Here is a 17,442-nt window from a genome sequence, read left to right as displayed (position 1 = left end):
CCTTAGCGAGCAGGCAGCAGTAGCCTGGTTCCAAACCCCAGCCTCCTTCCACGGGGAAGAGCAAGAGTTCGTTTCAGACCTGGGGAGGCCAAAGCCTCTCAGGGAGCGGCACCCCAAACCACCAGTCACTTTTGAGAATCTTGGCCGGGGGGTGTGCACGTGTATGTGTGTGTGCCCATGTGCATTTCACCTCCCATTTCCAGCAGCTGCTGCTGAGCTTCACTGTGCCCCTAAGCTGCCTGTCCCACCCTTCGGCTGTCACCAAGCTGGACACCAGCCTAGTGCCTTTATCAGCCCCACCCTCTTGGGCAGGGCAGCAGAGTAAGAGTCCATCCCTGTGCAGTGTCCTCCTTCGCTGCACCCCGCGGGCTGAAGTCTCAGGAGATGGGGCTTCTCTGCTGCCCTCCTGCAGTGGTTCCAGCCCGCGGGCTCTCAGCGGGGAGGTGCTGGGCTGGGCGGTGGAGCCTATGCTGGTCACTGCTTGTGCTGGAGCTCCCTAGCTTGAGTGACATGACCCCTGAGAGCACAGAGACATGGGGGGGGGAGGCGCCTGTGGGTTAAGCAGGGGTGTCAGGGGGTTGCATGCTCAGTGGGACGGGAGGCAGGGGATCAGGTTTTGGGGGGCTGCCTGCAGTTTGGATTCTGGCCAGGGCTGTCGTGTGGGGGTGGGTGGGTGGGTGGGCTGCAGGGCACCTCTCCCGCTCACTGTCCTCTAGAGACAGCTACATGCAGGAGCCTGCATGTGCCACCACCGTCTCCTGCCCTGGGCTCATCCTGGGGCTTTGGTGATCTGGGGCTGGGAGGCCCCCAGTGACCTGGTGCAGATCTGCTCCTCCCACTGTCTCCTTGCTCCACCCATCAGTCTCTGGGGGCTTCACGTGTGCACACACTTAGCCCTGCTCCAGGAGCAGGCTGGTGAAGGCACCAGGCAATGGCGTGTGCACCAGTCTATCCCCCCTGCCACCCACATCTACCAGAGCCCCCAGATACAGTGCATCATGGCCCTGAGCACTCTGCCCCATCTGTGCCCAGCCCACACTCCCCTCCTGCCACCAGCATACCGCCAGGGCTAGGAATCGTTCCCGAGTCCAAGATTTCCTGCCATTTAGTGCCGGCAGGCAGAGCAGTATGTGGCTGCAGTTCCCCCCGTGGCCACTAGAGGCAGCTGCTCCCAGCGCACTGACCTGCCCCAGTCAGAGGCTGGCGCTCACCCGTGCCGAGGTGCCCGTACAGAGCGATGATGTGCCGTGTCAGTCTCCTTGATGCCATGGTAGGGCCTGTGCACTGCTCCGGCTCCAAGCTGCTGCGCGTGGTGTGGAGCCTGTGCTGTGGTGAACGTGCCCCGCAGCCCTGGGCACTGCTAGCGGAAGCCGTGCCGAACTCAGGTGCTGAGAATCAGGGGACCAGATGAAAATCAAGAGATTTAAAAAAAAAAAAAGAAATCTGGGTTCTTGCTATTTGCCGTCTGGTTTTGGAAGCTGCAGTGTACATTGGGGCCCTGGGTTCAAGCTTTTCTCTACAACCTTAGGGCGAGAAACTTACTTTAAAAAAACAAGAATGTGATTTTCAGAAAATAAAATGACTTAAGGAGCTGGTGCTTGATGAAGAACATCCAGTCTCACTGTTCTCATAATGAAATCACAACTGGCAACATTGCAGTTGTTAGTTATTAACAAAAATATATTTTTTCTACAAAATAACATACACCTTTACAAACAACGTCTTGGGAAAGGCGTTTGAACTAACTGCTACAGATATTTTTCTTGCAGTTCCTAAAACAATTGCATACAAAGTTTTAAATTACAGTGAAGGAACATCTTGACTAATGACATGAACACGTTGTGGTATTTTATCAGCATAAAAATTGGCAGCAGGTATTGTGTGTTTATTCAGAGCGCTCAGAGATCTCAGATTCTGTGGGACATGCCTCCTATGAATAGAATCAGTCTGTTCCACCAAGTCCATTAGCACTCAGCGGACATCCCATCCAAATACCCTCAGGCCTGGAGACCATTTCTGGTCTCACTCTGCTGACTGCTGTGTGTTTCAAAGTCCTTATTAGTGAGCAAGGCTTCACACCATAACTCAGCACGCAGTTAAGTATCTTCCGCTCCCCCATAGGTGCCGACTCCATGGGTGCTCCGGGGCTGGAGCACCCATAGGGAAAAATTAGTGGGTGCTCTGCCAGCCAAGCTCTCCGCCCCGCCCCACCTCACCTCCTCCTCCACCTCCTCCCCCCACAGTGCGCCATGTCCCCGCTCCTCCGCCTACCTCCCAGCCCTTGCCGCTGCTCAACAGCTGTAGCCAGCTCCAGGAGGGAGGGGGAGGAGCGGGAACGTGGTGCACTCAGGGGCAGAGGCGGGGCCGGGGCGGGGAATTGGGGAAGGGGTTAGAATGAGGGCTGGAGGGGGCGGAGTTGGGGCAGGGACTTTGGGGAAGGGGCAGGAGGTACAGGGGCGTTGAGCACCCTCCGGCACCACTAGAAGTCGGCGCCTGTGCCCTCCCCGCCCCCTTTAACAAATGAGGTACAAGGCTCCTTGCTAGTAGAACAAAGGTCTCCACTGGGAAGCATGCAAGACTCACTCACTCAACCTTGCAGAAAGGTTGTGCCAAATCTATGTGCTGGGCTACCCTTCCTCTAACCCACCACCGCTCTAACCACTAGGTCACACTCCTCTCCCAGACAGCCAGGACTAGAGCTCAGGATTCCTGAGCTCCTACATCCTCCTTCTGTCCAGCAGTCGGGCATGCACTTCACGGGCAAAGTGTATGCACTGCCCCGATAGGGAGTGACCCAGACTAGAAACAAGTTGTTCCTTCAGCTCCAGTCACAGAGGTCTGTGCTAGGATGTGAAGGTCTAAACCCTTCTGTTGCCTGGGGAGGGGCTAATAGTTGCACGCGATGGCATTTTCCCCTGTGCGCTGTCTTTAAAATGGCTTATTTAATTCACACAGTGAGCGAACATCCTGCAAGACAGGCTTTATCATTCAAAATACTGCTGGATCAAAGGAAGGTATTCCGCTCTTGGTCACTTGTCCCCAGTTTTGATGGCTTGTGTCACTCACTGACCGCTGTGGAGCATGAGAGGTGTAAAATAACGGGGAAGATGAATTCCTGATGTCTGATCCTGGACATGCTGCTGGCTTTCACAAGGGACTTTTAAGGAGGGGGGAAATTTTGAACTATATCAAATGACTAACTCCAGTCTCTTTGCCTTTGCCATTGTTTTCTTTGTGTTTGCTTATAGCCCAATCACTCTTCTTTGACCCAGCATTTACAGCTAGATTAATGAGGATTCTCTGAACAGAAAATCAACAAAGATTTTATAGTGACATGTCAGAACAAGCCAAAGCAAGATAATCCTGTTTACTGACTAGGTGAAAGCAGTTGTCTACACAACCTACATAGGAGGTGAACATTTTAGAGCCAGACTGTAAATCATTGTTAATAATTAATGTAACAGTTAAGAGAAAAGGCTTCCTCATGACAGACAATTAAAGGACAATATGTGTTCTGTCACTTCCTAAAACTGTCTGGTATGGAACTAGTAAATAATTTAATTACAGCCATGAAGTCCTCTCTCCTGCTGCTCTTGTGGGGGGCTGGTTTGCACTGCAGCCTCCTGCACCAAGCCCAGTGGCGGAGGATTTCAGTGCTAAGGGGTGAGCCCAGCCTGGCTGGGATGCTCTGTAGTATAGTCCGACCCAGCCGGACTCCAGCCCCATTGCACGGGGTACTGTCTGTCTGCACAGGGCTATGGGCCAGAGTCCAAAGGGATGTAGACACTGAAGATGCAGAGAGGGGCTTCTGAAGACCCCACTAGGCGGCTAAGCAGACGGGGCACGTAACTCCCATTGAGGTCAAGCACCATCATCCCTCTGGCACAGCTGGGACGCTGAGGCAGAGAGAATGTCAGCGGCAGAGCAAGGGCCTGACTGCTGCTCTCCAGGGTCCCAGCCCAGTGCTCCCTGGCGACATGGACTTTCCTCCCCTAGTAACCTTAGCTCCTGCCTGGGAACGCACTGCTCACAGCAACGCACTAGAGCACCTGTTCAAAGCAAGATTTTGCTGATAGCGGGTTCAGTGTCTCTACTGCTCCAGGTCTCTCCAGCTCTGCACAGGTACAGTACGGCCAGCGCATTGCCCCCACCCCCCGTGTGCTTGGCCCCCAGTCTGAGCTGAAGGGAGCCCCTCTCTCAGGAAGCTCAGCAGCCTTGCCAATCCTGCCTTGGGCTCTGCTCCGCGGAGCCATCTGTTCACAAACAACATGGCACCACACCACTAACACACGTCACACAAGTCGCCAAACAGCCATCAGCTAGAGCGTCTTTCTGTCACCACATAGCTGGGCTGGAGAGAACCAACGATTCAGGGTAACAGGTCCGTATCCTATACTAGTGCCAGCCTGGTACAACCCCCTGAGCCATGCAGCCCAGGCCAGCTAAACTCTCACATGGCACTGTGGGACCTAAATGGCCCGGTAGGACTGGGACTGTGGTTTTTAGTGAGGTCTCTCTCTCTGTAGCACTCTCATTTTAATCACTCTAGAGGAGAAGCATGTTCTCCTGCAATCTGCGGGGACGTCAGAAAGCTCTCAGGGGGCGTCTGACATCAGGGCTGTGCTAGGTAATGGCTTCTTGGCATTTCCAACAGGAGTTTTGTGAAACAAGATCCCTTATATGGCGAATGCAAGAGACTGTGTCCTGCATTGCACATCCTAGCTCCCGTCAGCTTTGGGCACACATGTCAAAGCAAAAATATTACCCTCGGCTAGGTGGAAAGAAACCTGATGCATCTGACTCTTACAGATAAGCAAGGATTGTACCAGAGTTATCTCACCAGGCGACTCCATTAATAAGGCAGTGTGCCAAGGGGAAAGTGTGCTCCTTTCTAACCGCAGTCTGTGGCTAGCCATCGACCGCACTCAGTGATGTGATGGCAAAGTGGGAGCTTTCAGTTGGAAATGATCAGGAACAGCCACTTGGCTTCTGCTTTCGAACTTCTCGTCGGCTCCACCCTAGCACCGTGGCGATATTGTCACACTGGGGTTCAGGAGCCAGGGGATTGTAAAGCGGTTGCTGGCAGTGCAAGAGGACAGAGAGGGGAATACAAGGAAACACATTTCCACAACTAGGTCTCTTCGCACAGCAAATGTTTTGATTAATTTAGTAAAAGATCCATGCCCAGTGGAAACAGGCCATAGTTCTGCTAAGCTGAATGCAAGGGCCTGATCCGTGCTAATCACTCGGCTGCTAGGTGTATGGAGTCAATCCTCTGGGCCCACTAAGCTCTCTTTGTCCTGCCAGGGTAGAGGGATCTCAGACCAACCCTGCATGGCTCCACCTGCCATGGGGAGCCAGGGACTGGCACACAGGAGTGGCAGGGGGTCCTGGGCATCCACAGAGCCCTGGCAGGGACCAGAAGGGAGGATTGTCCTTAACACAGAGACAGACTCAGGAGAGGGGCAGGAGAGATTGGTGTAATGTAATGTTAACTGGCCACTCACTCCTGCTCGCTCACACCAGAGTCTGTTTGCAAATGAGCTGGTAACAGTATCCAGAGCTGACTAGAAACCATGTATTTTAGCCAAAATCTCCTTGACCTTCTGAACACATCATTTGGCTACTGAGTTGCAGTCTCACTAAGGCACTGACAGGCTAACATTTTTAAACAAGGATACAGGTAGGTGCCCCTATAAACCCAGCCTGGTTCCAGACATGCTGAGACCCCACAGTTCCTGAGTAGATCAATGTGGCTGCAGAGGCTCCCATCTCTGAAAATTAGGCCAGTATCCAGTGAGCTCAGAAGAAGACTTTCCCCTGAGTTCAGTGGGAGCTGGAGGAGGCCCTCAAACTGGCTATCTCTGGGCACCCAAGTATGAAGATTTTGGCCACAGTGCCTGATTTCAGAGGTGCTGAGAACCTACAACTCCTGTTTAAGCCAACGTGCACCCTGGAGCTCAGCACCCCTGAGAACGGGGCCATTGTGCTAGGATATTCTGCAGCATCCACTTAGTTGAAGCCATTCTGGGCTCAGTCCTGCAAGGCACTGACCACCCTGCCTGGACAACCCCTTATCCCCATTATAACATGTAGGCATGGAATAAGAAATTGCCAGCCTCTAGCCTTCTTCCGCATAGCAATAAGCATGGAATCTATGGCTGTCTTTAGCCATGGGATGTGGAGATATGTGCCCAGCTTAATGCTTAGGGGGGTAAGCCACATCCTCCCTGTGATCCAGACACTGATTAAAGGGCACTGTTATGGTTTTGGTTGGCTAGAAACCCAGCATTGTCTCTCTGAAAGCCTTTGGGACACCTTCAGTGCATTTCTTGTCCTTTTCCTGGCCATCTGTGTGCTCCCAGCACTGTCGACACAGGAAGCCATGTCCAAGGTCCACGGTTTGTGCAAAGCAGCTAAAGAGGGAGTGTCTGAGTGAGTTTGACAAGTGAAAGGTGAAAGTGCAACACAGCTTCCCACCCTCATAGTCCGTGAAGGGGCTGTGGGGAGCAGATGAGGGGCCACGAAGGAAAAGTACAAAATATAGATCAAAGTGACGAGACTTCGGAAAGGCCTAAGATTTGTTACCGCTAGAGAGGAATACCACAGCTGCTGGGGGCATTCGATGAAACTCAGGCAGCTCCCATCTCCTGGATCTGTCTGGGAGAGTCATGTGAAGCTAAGCTGTAGTTACCCATTCAGCAGCGGCTGGAAAGCTGGATAAAGAACGGGCTCCTCAGTGCTGCCTGAGATCTAAGTCTACATTGCAAGGCCCAATCCAGAAATGGGCTCTGCCATGGAAACCTCTGGCCTTCCGCGGGAGTAGGGGCTGCTGGGGAAGAGCAGCACAGGGAATCGGGTCAGGGCAGGGGGCTGGAGGAGAATCCCCAAGGTCTGTGGTATAGTCCTGAGCACGCAGCTGCTGAGTTTTAGAGGTATAATATCTGGGGAGGGGGAGGGGAATGAACAGATTTCCCCAGTATTCCTAGGTAGGCAAAATACCAGTGATGGTAGATGATGGTGTAAGTGTTTAGTTTTTATTTCTCACACAGGAATAGCAGATCTAAATCATTCTACAGTGCTTGGACTTTGACCAAAGCAATGGGAAGGAAAAAAAGATCAAAATAAAACTGAGGGGTAGTATCCATTATCTGTGTGGTCATTTTCCAGGGGGATATTCAAAGCCTCTGATATTCCTGCTTCTTCTGACTTTGGCACTTCCCCATGCTCTGTAAAAGAGAAAGAGCAAAGCCATTTCCATGTTGAGTGTCACAGTATTTTCCTTAACTCCCCAGCTGCTGGACTCATGTGATCACTTGAGAATCTCAGCTTTTATTAAGAAAGAAAGAAAGAAAGAAAGAAAGAAAGAAAGAAAGAAAGAAAGAAAGAAAGAAAGAAAGAAAGAAAGAAAGAAAGTTCCTATCCCTTTGTGAGGGGGTGTCCTCCACACACAAAGCCTGAAGGGGTAAATTAGGCCAATTAAGTTGCTTCTGGAGGAAAGCCAGGGACTGCTAAAGCCTAATTGCTGATGAAGTCCTGCTGGGGGAGGAGCTGGGCCAGGTTAATAAAGCCAGGAAGTTGGCAGCAGAAAGGGGGCTGTGGGGAAAGTAGTCTGTAGTCCTGTTCTGGGAGAGGGGATATGTGTTTGGGGCTATGGTGTTTAGTCTACAGTTACTGCCTGGGAGGAGGGGGTTTGGACTGGCAAACCCAGAAATTGGGGGAACCAGAAGGTCAAGATCAGAAGTAGGAAGGTGTCCAGGAAAAGAGCAACAGGGTCTGAGGGAAGGCAGACCACAGTTGCAGGTATAGTTACCCTGGGCGGGAACCTGGAGAAGTGGGTGGACCCAGGTTCTCCTGCCAGCTACTAGGGAAGTGGCATGGACCAGGCAGTGGAGCTCAGACTCCCTAGGACTGCTGTTGGGAGATCTTTTGTTACCCTGGAAGGGGGGGACTATAGTGACCTGACCGGAGGACTGAGTCCTGAAGAAGCAGCATCCTGTGTGCCAGAGAAAGAGGGAGACCATGGGCCAAGGAACCAACAGGAGGGAGTATCAGATCTGGAACTAGCTAATTCCCAGAGCAACCTGGTGGAGGTGCTCCAAGGGTGGGTGAATCCCATGACACCTTTTTGTTTCTATGTGCACTGATTTGGGGGGTCTGACTCAAGATATTTAAATGTGTGGGTGGGTGACCCTGCATAGCAGTGGCAGATAAGATGCTGGCCTCTGGGTACATAGACATCTCCTTTGTATAGAAGGGTTACATGCATGGGCCCAGCCTGCAATGAGCTCTGCATGGGGGGGACTCCTGCCCCTGCACAGAGACCTGGGAGGTCAGTGGGGGCCTGTGAAGGCACATGGGATCTTGATGCAGGATTGGGCACTCAGGGCTTCTGGGCTCCAATGGAAGTTGATGGGCGTAGCAGGCACCCAGCACCTCTGACACGCTGGCCCTAAGGGGATGGTTTCAAAGCCCCTAGGGGAGGTGGATGTTCAGTTTCTATCAATGTCAATGGGAAATGGGCACCCAAATCCCATAGCCAGTTTTAGGAATTTCAGCTCAAATCTCCAGATAGCCCCCTGTGGAATAAATATGAAGGGCCTGATATCAACAGCCCTAAGTCCCAGTGAGTTCCTTGTGAGCCAGGAAGGGGCCCAGGTAATACAGGGACACTGTCATCTCTGTAGCTGTCCCACGGGGCACCTATGGGGAGAAGCCCTGGGCCCCAGAGTCTCCACACCTGCCATTTCCAGACTGCACTGGTGATGAATGGGTTCCTCTTGGGACTGGACTTGGCGGGATCCCCTTCTTGTTGCCCAGTCCCCGGCTCGGCTCGGCTCTGCACTGACTGTCTGGGACATCCCTGTTGGGGAGACCTGAAGGGTGGGGAAATTCCCCAAAGGCCTAGACAGAGCCATCAGCTCCACTCCCGCCTTGTGGCCAGGGAAGCAGGGCCTTCCCAGGGGCTGCCATTTGGAACAGACTGGCTCAGCAAGCGGGATGCCAGGAGCTTGCTGCAGCTTTGTCACTGCTGTGTACAAATGCAGGCTTGAGCAGGGAAGAGGCTCTGCAGCTAGCCAGAGGCAAAGACCCGATGCTGCTGAGTCACTGCTCCATTGCCTGGCTGGACAGTTCCTCTGCTCCCAAAGGATGCACCTAGGGGCGAGTTCTCTGGAAACATGCTCTGATCTGAAGGGGGAGGGAGAGCTCAGTGGTTTGAGCATTGGCCTGCTAGCCCCAGGGTTGTGAGTTCAATCCTTGAGGGGGCCATTTAGGGATCTGGGGCAAAAATTAGGGATTGGACCTGCTTTGAGCAGGGGGTTGGACTAAATGACCTCCTCAGGTCCCTTCCAACCCTGATAATCTCTGATCCCAGAGGGTCTCTAACCACTTACCTACTGGATGCAGAGTATCCTCGGCTGGGGGGCCCTCCACGGCCTCCTGCTGAGTCCCAACAGACAGCTCTTGAGCCACAGATAAGGTGGGCTCCTCCTCATGGTGCCCTGGAGATCCCTGTGCTTTCTCTGGGGGTTCCTTCTCCACCTCCTCTTGCACTTCAGGCTGAGGCTCCGGCTCTGTATCCTGCTGTCGGCCTCTTCTTCTTCCAGCTCCTCGGCCCCTCTTTGGCCCTTTGCTCTTTCCCCGCTCTCTGTCGGAACAGTACAGCATCTCGCACAGCGCCGTGAACCAGGGGACAGCCCTCGCGGGCACATAGGAGAGGGAAGCCCCCAGCTGCCAGGCACTGTCAGTGGGAGCTGGGCGGTGGGTTCCCCTGTGCAGAGCGCTTTGTCGGTGTAGCTGTACTGCTGTGCTCTGCGAGCAAAGAGCTCCTGCTGTGGACACAGCTAGGCCAGTAGCCCTCAGCGCTGGTGCAGCTTATTCCAGCCACTCCTCTTCTCCCCTGGCCCACGCACCCCGAACTCTACTGCCAGAAGTGCACTTCTGCTGCTATAGCTGGCAGCACTAGGGGCTTTGGCTGGCACAGCTGCATCCCTCGCAGGCCTCACAGAGCCGCGCTGGCCAAAGTCTGTCGCTAGACCTGGCCTGGGCCTTAGTGCCTCTCCCCTTTGCCCACTTCTAGGTTACAGAGACAAACTTGCTATTCTGGGTGAGAAATCACTGCCTGGGAAAATAACGCACCATGGCCGGCACAGCCTTCCCTATGGATTGATGCACACAGCTGGTGAATTCTGAGCTTGCCTGGGTAATAGGGGCTCACGCCTAAAGCCAAGTGTCTTGCCAGCAGTCTGACACAGGGGCTTGCCTGAAGCCTCTGCCTAGGTGGGTCCAGGGCTTAGCCCCTTCTGAGCGGGGCCTGAAGCCATGATGGAATGTTGGGAACAGCTGTTCAGATCTTAGAAGTGAACTGAGAGAGAGTGTGTGAGACAGGGCAATATCCTGGACAAATCTTATTGAATTGCATTTATGTATCCATGTGGGCCAGGGATTGTCTGTAATTCCATGGGGGAGGGGGAATCACAGCCCTCCAGGAACTAACCATGGGAGGTGAGTAGGCAAAATCACACCTCCAGAGCAGTACCACCAACTGGAGAGAGGCTTACACATACTGGTTCAAGCTGGATTCTCCAGGGACCAGCAGCCAAATAAAGGACTTCAGGTTAAATATCCTGAGTTTAAACTGACTCGGGGCCTTCTTCCTGAACCAGTAAACGGACCAGATCTCTGGTCCCAAGGGGCCCCCAGTCCTTAGGGAAAAGTTGGAAGGAATTTAGCCTACTGAGACAGCATAAGACTGAGAGGGCTTGTTCTGAGCTGAAGCTGGGGTGAAGTTCTGACTGCAGGAAAATCCTTCAGTGGGGTTTGAAGGACTTGCTGGAGTCAAGGTGATCTCTGGTGAGCTCACTGGCATGTGTGTAGGTTCTTTTCCTGTTTTCTCTGGCATGCTTTCACCTTAAGAATAAATGTGCTTGCTTAGGCAGAGCCGTGTAGTAACTTAACTATGGCAACTACCCTGTTTGCCATCTCTGAGGAGAAAAGTCAAGCAGGCTGCATAGGCCGCCAGACGGCTGAGGATCTCCCAGTGTAGGCAGGGAGCTGTGCAGTCTGGTCAGGAGGGAGAAAGATGGCTGGGAAGCTGGGAGCCTACAGTGGGTGCCCTTGCTGGGCCACAGCAAGGGAAAACAGGGGCAGGTGCCGTGAGCTGTGATGGTGTGGTCACCGGAGATAGGGCTAGATGGCCCAGTCCAGAGCAAAGGAGCAGGAGCAGCCCTGAGAGAAAGCGTGACTCTCACCCACCCCGAATCACAATTCCTCCTTCCTGCCCAAGGTCTCCCACAGCTGCCAAGTTTTGTGTGGTGCCTTGTCTGACCATTTATGCAAATTATTTAATGAGCTACTTTGCATATGCACAATCTGCATATCACAATAAGTGCCAGCTTACGGGCAACACACTCTGCCTGGAGCAGTGGTGGGAGATGGGACATGGAGCTGCACACCACTTGGAAGCTCTGAGGCTGGGGCAGGTGGAGGGGTGGGTAGGCTGGAGGGTGTCTGGGGCACCAGAGGAGGTGGGGATGGTGCTGGGGTGTCTGGGTCAGTGGGGGCTAGAAGGTAGATGAGGAGGCTGATGTGTATCAAGTCCTACCTGGGGGCTGGCAGGGGACTAGGGCTGTCTCTGGGGGTGGTGGGAGGATGTCTGCAGGAGGGAGCCTGGGGCTAGTATCGAGACCCTTTCCTTTCTGTCCACCAGCCTGGCCACCTGCTGCAGAATAGCCCCCTTGCGCGTATGGCATGATCTGGAGCCCTACTGTGTGCAGCACCCTAGGTAAAACCACATGGCTGCGTTGGCCAGCGGGTTGGCTTTCCCCCATGTGCTCTGTGAGTGATCCCTGAGCTCACCAGGGCGTGTGAATGTTTGACCAGCAGAAGATTTGGATCTGTGGGTCCTTTCTTTACTTGTGCTCCTCCCCTGGGCAGTAGTGCGTAGCGGCGTTCATTGCACTTACCACTGCACATGTTCAAAGGGACAGGGCTAGACGACTTGGCCTTCGGGGCCCCACCCTGAGCCGGGGTGGTGTGTAGGTGGCATCCCACGAGTAGCCCTTGGAGGAGAGTTACAGCCCTGCAGCTCTCAGTGGGGGCTCATCTCTCTCACCCAGCACCAGCTCAGCTGTGCTGGATCAGACCCCAGGCTCTGCCCACTTCCCGCTCTGCCAGAGGGGACTCCCCATAACAGTGCAAAGGGGTTCTTCTGCCACCCACCCCTATGTGAGCACATAGTCCAAGTCACAGTGTGGCAGGTGGCCATTCCCTGTATACAAGGGGTGCTTCCCTGTCGCTAAGATAAAATTTCCCCAGGGTGTAAGTATAATTTACCCCAGAACCCACTGGACAGTATCTTTCTCCTGTGCCTCCGCTTTCCTTTTCCTCAGCAGCTCTCGGTCTCTCAGGCGGCGTGTGATGGCCCCTACAAGAACAGACCAAGTGTAAATGTGGTGCCATGACTGAAGACTAACCTGTGATAAGTCTTCCTGGCGATGACAGGGACACAGCAAGGTGAGTCGAGTGGGAGCACCCTGGGGTGGGGCCTCCTAGTGGAAGGGAGTCACCTCAGCCAGACAGCGAGCTATCATGTAAATAACACCCGGGACAGAAGTGCACTAGAGGCCACAGATAAGGGGCAAGTGATCACATCCTTCATGCTGCAAATAACACCTTAATGAAAGCAGATGGGCTTTGGGGATGGACTGGACATGCCCAGTTTCTTGGACAATAGCTCCCACCTGGCAGCAGTGGGTCCTGCATCCAGAACATTGTCTCCCATTAAATCATTGCATAGCAGCTAGTTGGAAAGCCTGCAGGCTGTTAACCCAAAGCCCATTGGATTGGCAGGGTGACATTCAGTCTCTCCCTTCCCTTGTCTGTTAGTTAGTCTCTCCCTTGGCTCTGAGTGGGCCTGGACATGTGGCGTTACCTCCCTCTGAGTTGAATTTGCTGCTATTTGAAGGCTCATGTATGTATTGCTCATCTGTACTTGGAGAACTGCCAGGTATTCATGAATCCCAAGGTTTACCCTGTTTTACCTACACGGAGTATTCATTGTGGCCTAGTGGATACACACTGGTGGCCTGGGACTCATCAGACCTGCATTCTAATCCCAGCTCTGCAACTGGCTGCTGGATGACCCTGGGGAAGTCTCTTTGAACTGCATTCAAAAAAGAATGAGAAGTTCGTGGAGGGTAGGTCCATCGGTGGCTATTAGCCAGGTGGTCAGGGATGTAATCCCATGCTCTGGGTGTCCCTAGCCTCTGGCTGCCAAAGCTGGGAGTAGACGACAGAGGATGGATCACTAGCTGATTGCCTGTTCTGTTCATTCCCTTTGGGGCACCTGGCACTGGCCACTGTCGGAAAACAGGATCCTAGGCTAGATGGACCTTTGGTCTGACCCAGTGTGGCCATTCTTACTTCCTGTCAGTAATGACGCTGAACTCCTCTACAAAGTTCTTTGAGATCTACTAGTGAGAGGAGCCAGGGATCCCTATCTGACAATCTGCAGTAGGTGCTCACACGTGGCTCTTCTCACAGCTCCTCTCCTGTGGAAGGGCCAGATCCTGCGAGAGGCGATGCACCCTGGCCCGGATCTGGCAGTACGGGAACGCACTCAGAATGCTCAGTGGGCGAGCAGTCCTGATGGGGGCAGGGAGAGGCTCAGTCAGGAGTGAGTTCCTGGGCTTTGTTGGCACGGGGCCAGAGTGCTTGGCACCTGGCAGGACTGAGGCCTAATGGGTTTCAGCCAGTCAGGGAACAGGAACATTTCTGTCCGACAGGGCTGAGCACTCACTGCAGGGAATAATGACAGTCACAGGGTATGTCTGCACTGCGATTAGACACCTGCACTGGCTGGCCCATGCCAGCTGGCTCGAGCAAAGGGGCTATGTCATTGTGATGTTTAGGTTTGGTCTGGAGTCTGGGTTCTAGGACCCTGCAAGATGGGAACGTCTCAGAGCTCCGGCTGCAGCCTGAACCTGAATGTCTACACCACGATGAAGCAGCCCGCAGCCCAAGCCAGCCTGAGTCAGCTGGCACGGGCCAGCTGCAGGGTCTGATTGCACTGTAGATGCACCCAGAGTGACTCCATGGGCTGAAGGCTGTTTGCAGAAAGGAGGACACAATTCCCCACTGTGCAGGGCCCAGCACAAGACCCCAGTTAAACCCTGTGTGAAAGGCTCCAGTGGGCACAGGGCCGGGCACATCACCCATTCATGAGTTACTCCTCACTGCCCCTGTGATCTAGTGGTTTTGGGCTCAGTGACTTGCCCAGTGTCACATGGCTGGCCAGTGGTAGATCTGGGGACAGAATTCAGGGCTGAAACCCTAACGCCTGCTGTCCATGGCAAAACTCCTATTGACTTCACTGGGGCCAGGATTTCCACCCCAATCTCCTAACCCCCAGCCCCAAAGTTATCCTTGTGGTACGGACACCTGCCCACTAGGAACACCGAGTCACCGAGTTGTGGTAACTTGGTCCGTATGTACATGCCTTGTTTCTCCCTCCCTATGCCTCATCTGCGAGTGCAACACAAACAAGGCTCATGGCAGAGCTGCTAGCATACTCCTTTGCTGAGACTCAGAGCAGCAGATGTGCCATGCAGGCAGGAAAAAATGCATCTCTAGCAAGGGACGGTGTGAAGTCAGGAGTAAGGAATGAGGCATGCAATATACATTTAAAAGAATAAATGAGTTGTGACTTTCATAATTTCAAACAGACCTGCACAACAGCATTCCTGAATACACACTAAACTAAAGACAGACAACTGTTCTAAATAATTACACCTTCCAGCCAACAGCCTCAAAGCACATTAATGCATTAAGCTTCCCAAACAAGCCCTGGGAGAACCAAGAAGGGCTGTTATCACCAAATGGAGAAACTGAGGCAAAGTGACTTGGTCACAAGGAATCTGACTATTCTGGGAATAGAGCCAGCATCTCTTGACTGCCCAGCTGGTGTGCTAAGCCAAGAATAACCTTCTCTGGATCAGTATCTCTGAACAGGAGGGAATAATGGGAAATTAACTCTGGGAATGCTGCTTTCACGTGCTTTGGATCCCACCCTGAGCTGAGCACCAGGGTCCAGAATTACCATTACTACAGTAATGCCTGAATGCCTCCTCATGCTGGGCCCCAGAGAGACCCAGTAAGAGACAGTCCCCATCCATGAGAAGCTCACAATCCAAATAAACGATACGGAAGGGGTGGGAGATCACAATGTGGTTCAAAATGTGTAATAGAAAGACGACAATATGTAGTAAGGGGTGTGTGCCGTAGCCTGATCGTCGTATACGAGGGCAGAGGCTGCCGTTAATTCTCAGCACATGAGCGTTGTGAAATATCCCCTTCTAAATGTATAAAATGCCATATTGACAATCCCTAATAACAATGCCCCTCCAAAGGAATTACTTTAGGGACATGCCATGGCTTTCAGTGATCAGCGGATAACCTGTTGTCTGCCAAATAGTAAAGCAGCAGGAGATTTGCTGAGAAGACTGGTCATGTCGAATGGTAGAAGGACGCTCGCAGGGCTGACGGGATGAATTCACTGATGGTTATTAAACCAGGATGCATTTAGCTGGTGATGCATGTTATACTTTGCATGTGTAACCGAGATCAATCCCTTATTTCTTTTGCGAGCTAAGAGACTGTCAAAACTTGCTGAGAAACAAACTGAGAAAAATATTCTAGGCTAAGTGTAATAAAACCTGTGCCACCTTTACACACCAGCCTAAGCAAGTTGTTTTTGACTGATCAGTCCAAGACCTCCAGCCCATCTTTTGTTGCTCTAAGAGAGGACTGAACGGCTGAGAAGCAGACTGACGAGGGTTTGCATGCATTCTATTATCCACAGTCCCCAGATGTTGGCATTTGAAGTCTGGTGTATGAAGTCCCCCTATTGCTTGTGAGAGGCCTGTTTAAACTGGAATGGCAAACTGTCTTGTTGCTTAAAATACCCTGGTATCTCTGATTTCAGCTGCATGCTTGCAAACCCTCCCCCTGCAGAGGTTTCACTACACACCTGATTCCAAGACCTGTGTGCAGGTAAAAGCAATAACTTAGATGGGTTTCACAGCAAATGGCAGTGCTTTGCATTAACCACCTCACTCACAGGACAGAAACCTGATGCAAAATGCCCATATTCTTTAACAAAAGAACACTGATACACACAGTAAAGTCCAGATCAAAGAGGCATAAAATTCTATATAGCCCTACTGGGTATTTGTAATGGCACAGGATTCTGACCGCTCTGAGAAGCATTTCCAAATGCTTGTCCCCTTTGCAACAATGAGAAAAATAACCTGACTGTTGTTTTGTGCAGGGCAATCATCTGTTTCTTCCATACTCTGTATACCAAGCATCTACTGTAGCTTACATACATAGTTTTGATCATTTAAATCTTTTTTGGTATGCTATTAGTATGCAATTTTATCTCCTTTTTGCTAAGAAATCTAGTGACGCATTAGACTATAACAAGCTCCCGTTCCACCACTCATGACATTAACTTGGTAATGTTACCTGGCTCAGTGTGTTCCTCTCTGGCTGGTGGAGGCTGCTGGGAAGATTCCGAGTAAGGATGGTCCTTTTCTAAGCCCTCCATTTTTCTTTGCTGTTTGTTGCTGGGGTTCTGGGTTTTAACTAAAAAGCAGCTTAGCTGTGCAGTAAGGGCCTCAGGAGTTAGGCTACATACTGCAAAAGGAGTAGTTAGAGAAAAACACAGCCCGCCCACGCAACATGGCTTATCTGGCCTGGCCACGGGTCTGGTACTGCTGTTCTTCTTATCATGTCACAGAGCTGGGGGAGCCTGGGCTCATGTCCTGTCGTCTTGCTGCAAAGGAACATTAGTGTGCTTCTTCACGACTGGTGCTCCTCAAACAGGAAGTTAAGAGCGGCTGATGCTGTTGTGTGTAGAGACCCTCTTGTTTAATAAGGTGTGGGGAGGGAACTAAGCAGTCCCTTCTACTTGCCCTTCTGCCTCTCACATCAAATGGCAGCAAGCCCAACACAAAGGAGGCATTGCCCCAGGCAGAGGGCTCTCGTTTGAGGTCTTAAGTGGGACATAAGTGGCCATAGGCCTTCAGCACAGGGGTGAACTTCACTTTCAGAGGACACTGGTGCATCTCCAATCTCCGGGGTAGAGCATGTAAAGACAACCAGCTTTGCCCCCAGGGAAAGACTTTTGTGGCTGGGCATGGCCTCCCAGGCAGTTCCTGCTTTCTGAGCTGTCAGTTCTCCACAAGCCTGTGCATGGAGTGTCTCTCCCAGTCCGCGGCCCGCTTTGTGAGAATGTTGGTGACACCCGCTCAGCAGGCACCGTGCACACCCTTCTGTGCCCTCGGTGCTGCATTTTAAGCAGTCCTTCCCAGTCTTGCCCTTAATCAGATCATGTTAGCCCTCTTACTTGCAATACCAAGGCCCCAACCCAGCAAAACA

At 52.4% G+C, this 17,442-nt stretch overlaps 1 protein-coding gene across 4 annotated transcripts in view; it reads right to left on the bottom strand.

The window, feature by feature from the left end:
- HEMGN (hemogen) overlaps nt 1-16,879 on the bottom strand; it is a 44,055-nt gene extending 27,176 nt beyond the window's left edge. For 2 of the 4 annotated variants that reach the window (XR_012159192.1, XR_012159191.1), the window contains exons 1-4: nt 16,528-16,879; nt 12,349-12,427; nt 9,396-9,649; nt 1,212-7,229 (exon numbers count right to left, since the gene is read on the bottom strand). Coding sequence is in view for 2 of the 4 variants with exons in the window: in XM_073346041.1 (XP_073202142.1) it covers nt 7,120-7,229; nt 9,396-9,649; nt 12,337-12,427; nt 16,528-16,609 (537 nt within the window). In the remaining 2 variants the exon portion in view is untranslated. Of the gene's footprint in view, nt 1-1,211; nt 7,230-9,395; nt 9,650-12,336; nt 12,428-16,527 lie in introns of those variants that run through there. The other 2 variants (XM_073346041.1, XM_073346042.1) reach the window with 2 other exon arrangements.
- Between the last annotated feature and the right edge of the window lie 563 nt (nt 16,880-17,442).

Source organism: Lepidochelys kempii, chromosome 5 (assembly GCF_965140265.1).
Source record: "Lepidochelys kempii isolate rLepKem1 chromosome 5, rLepKem1.hap2, whole genome shotgun sequence".
NCBI lineage: Eukaryota > Metazoa > Chordata > Testudines > Cheloniidae > Lepidochelys > Lepidochelys kempii.
The sequence above is the reverse complement of the archived record's forward strand: the minus strand, read 5'-3'. Positions and strand labels throughout refer to the sequence as shown.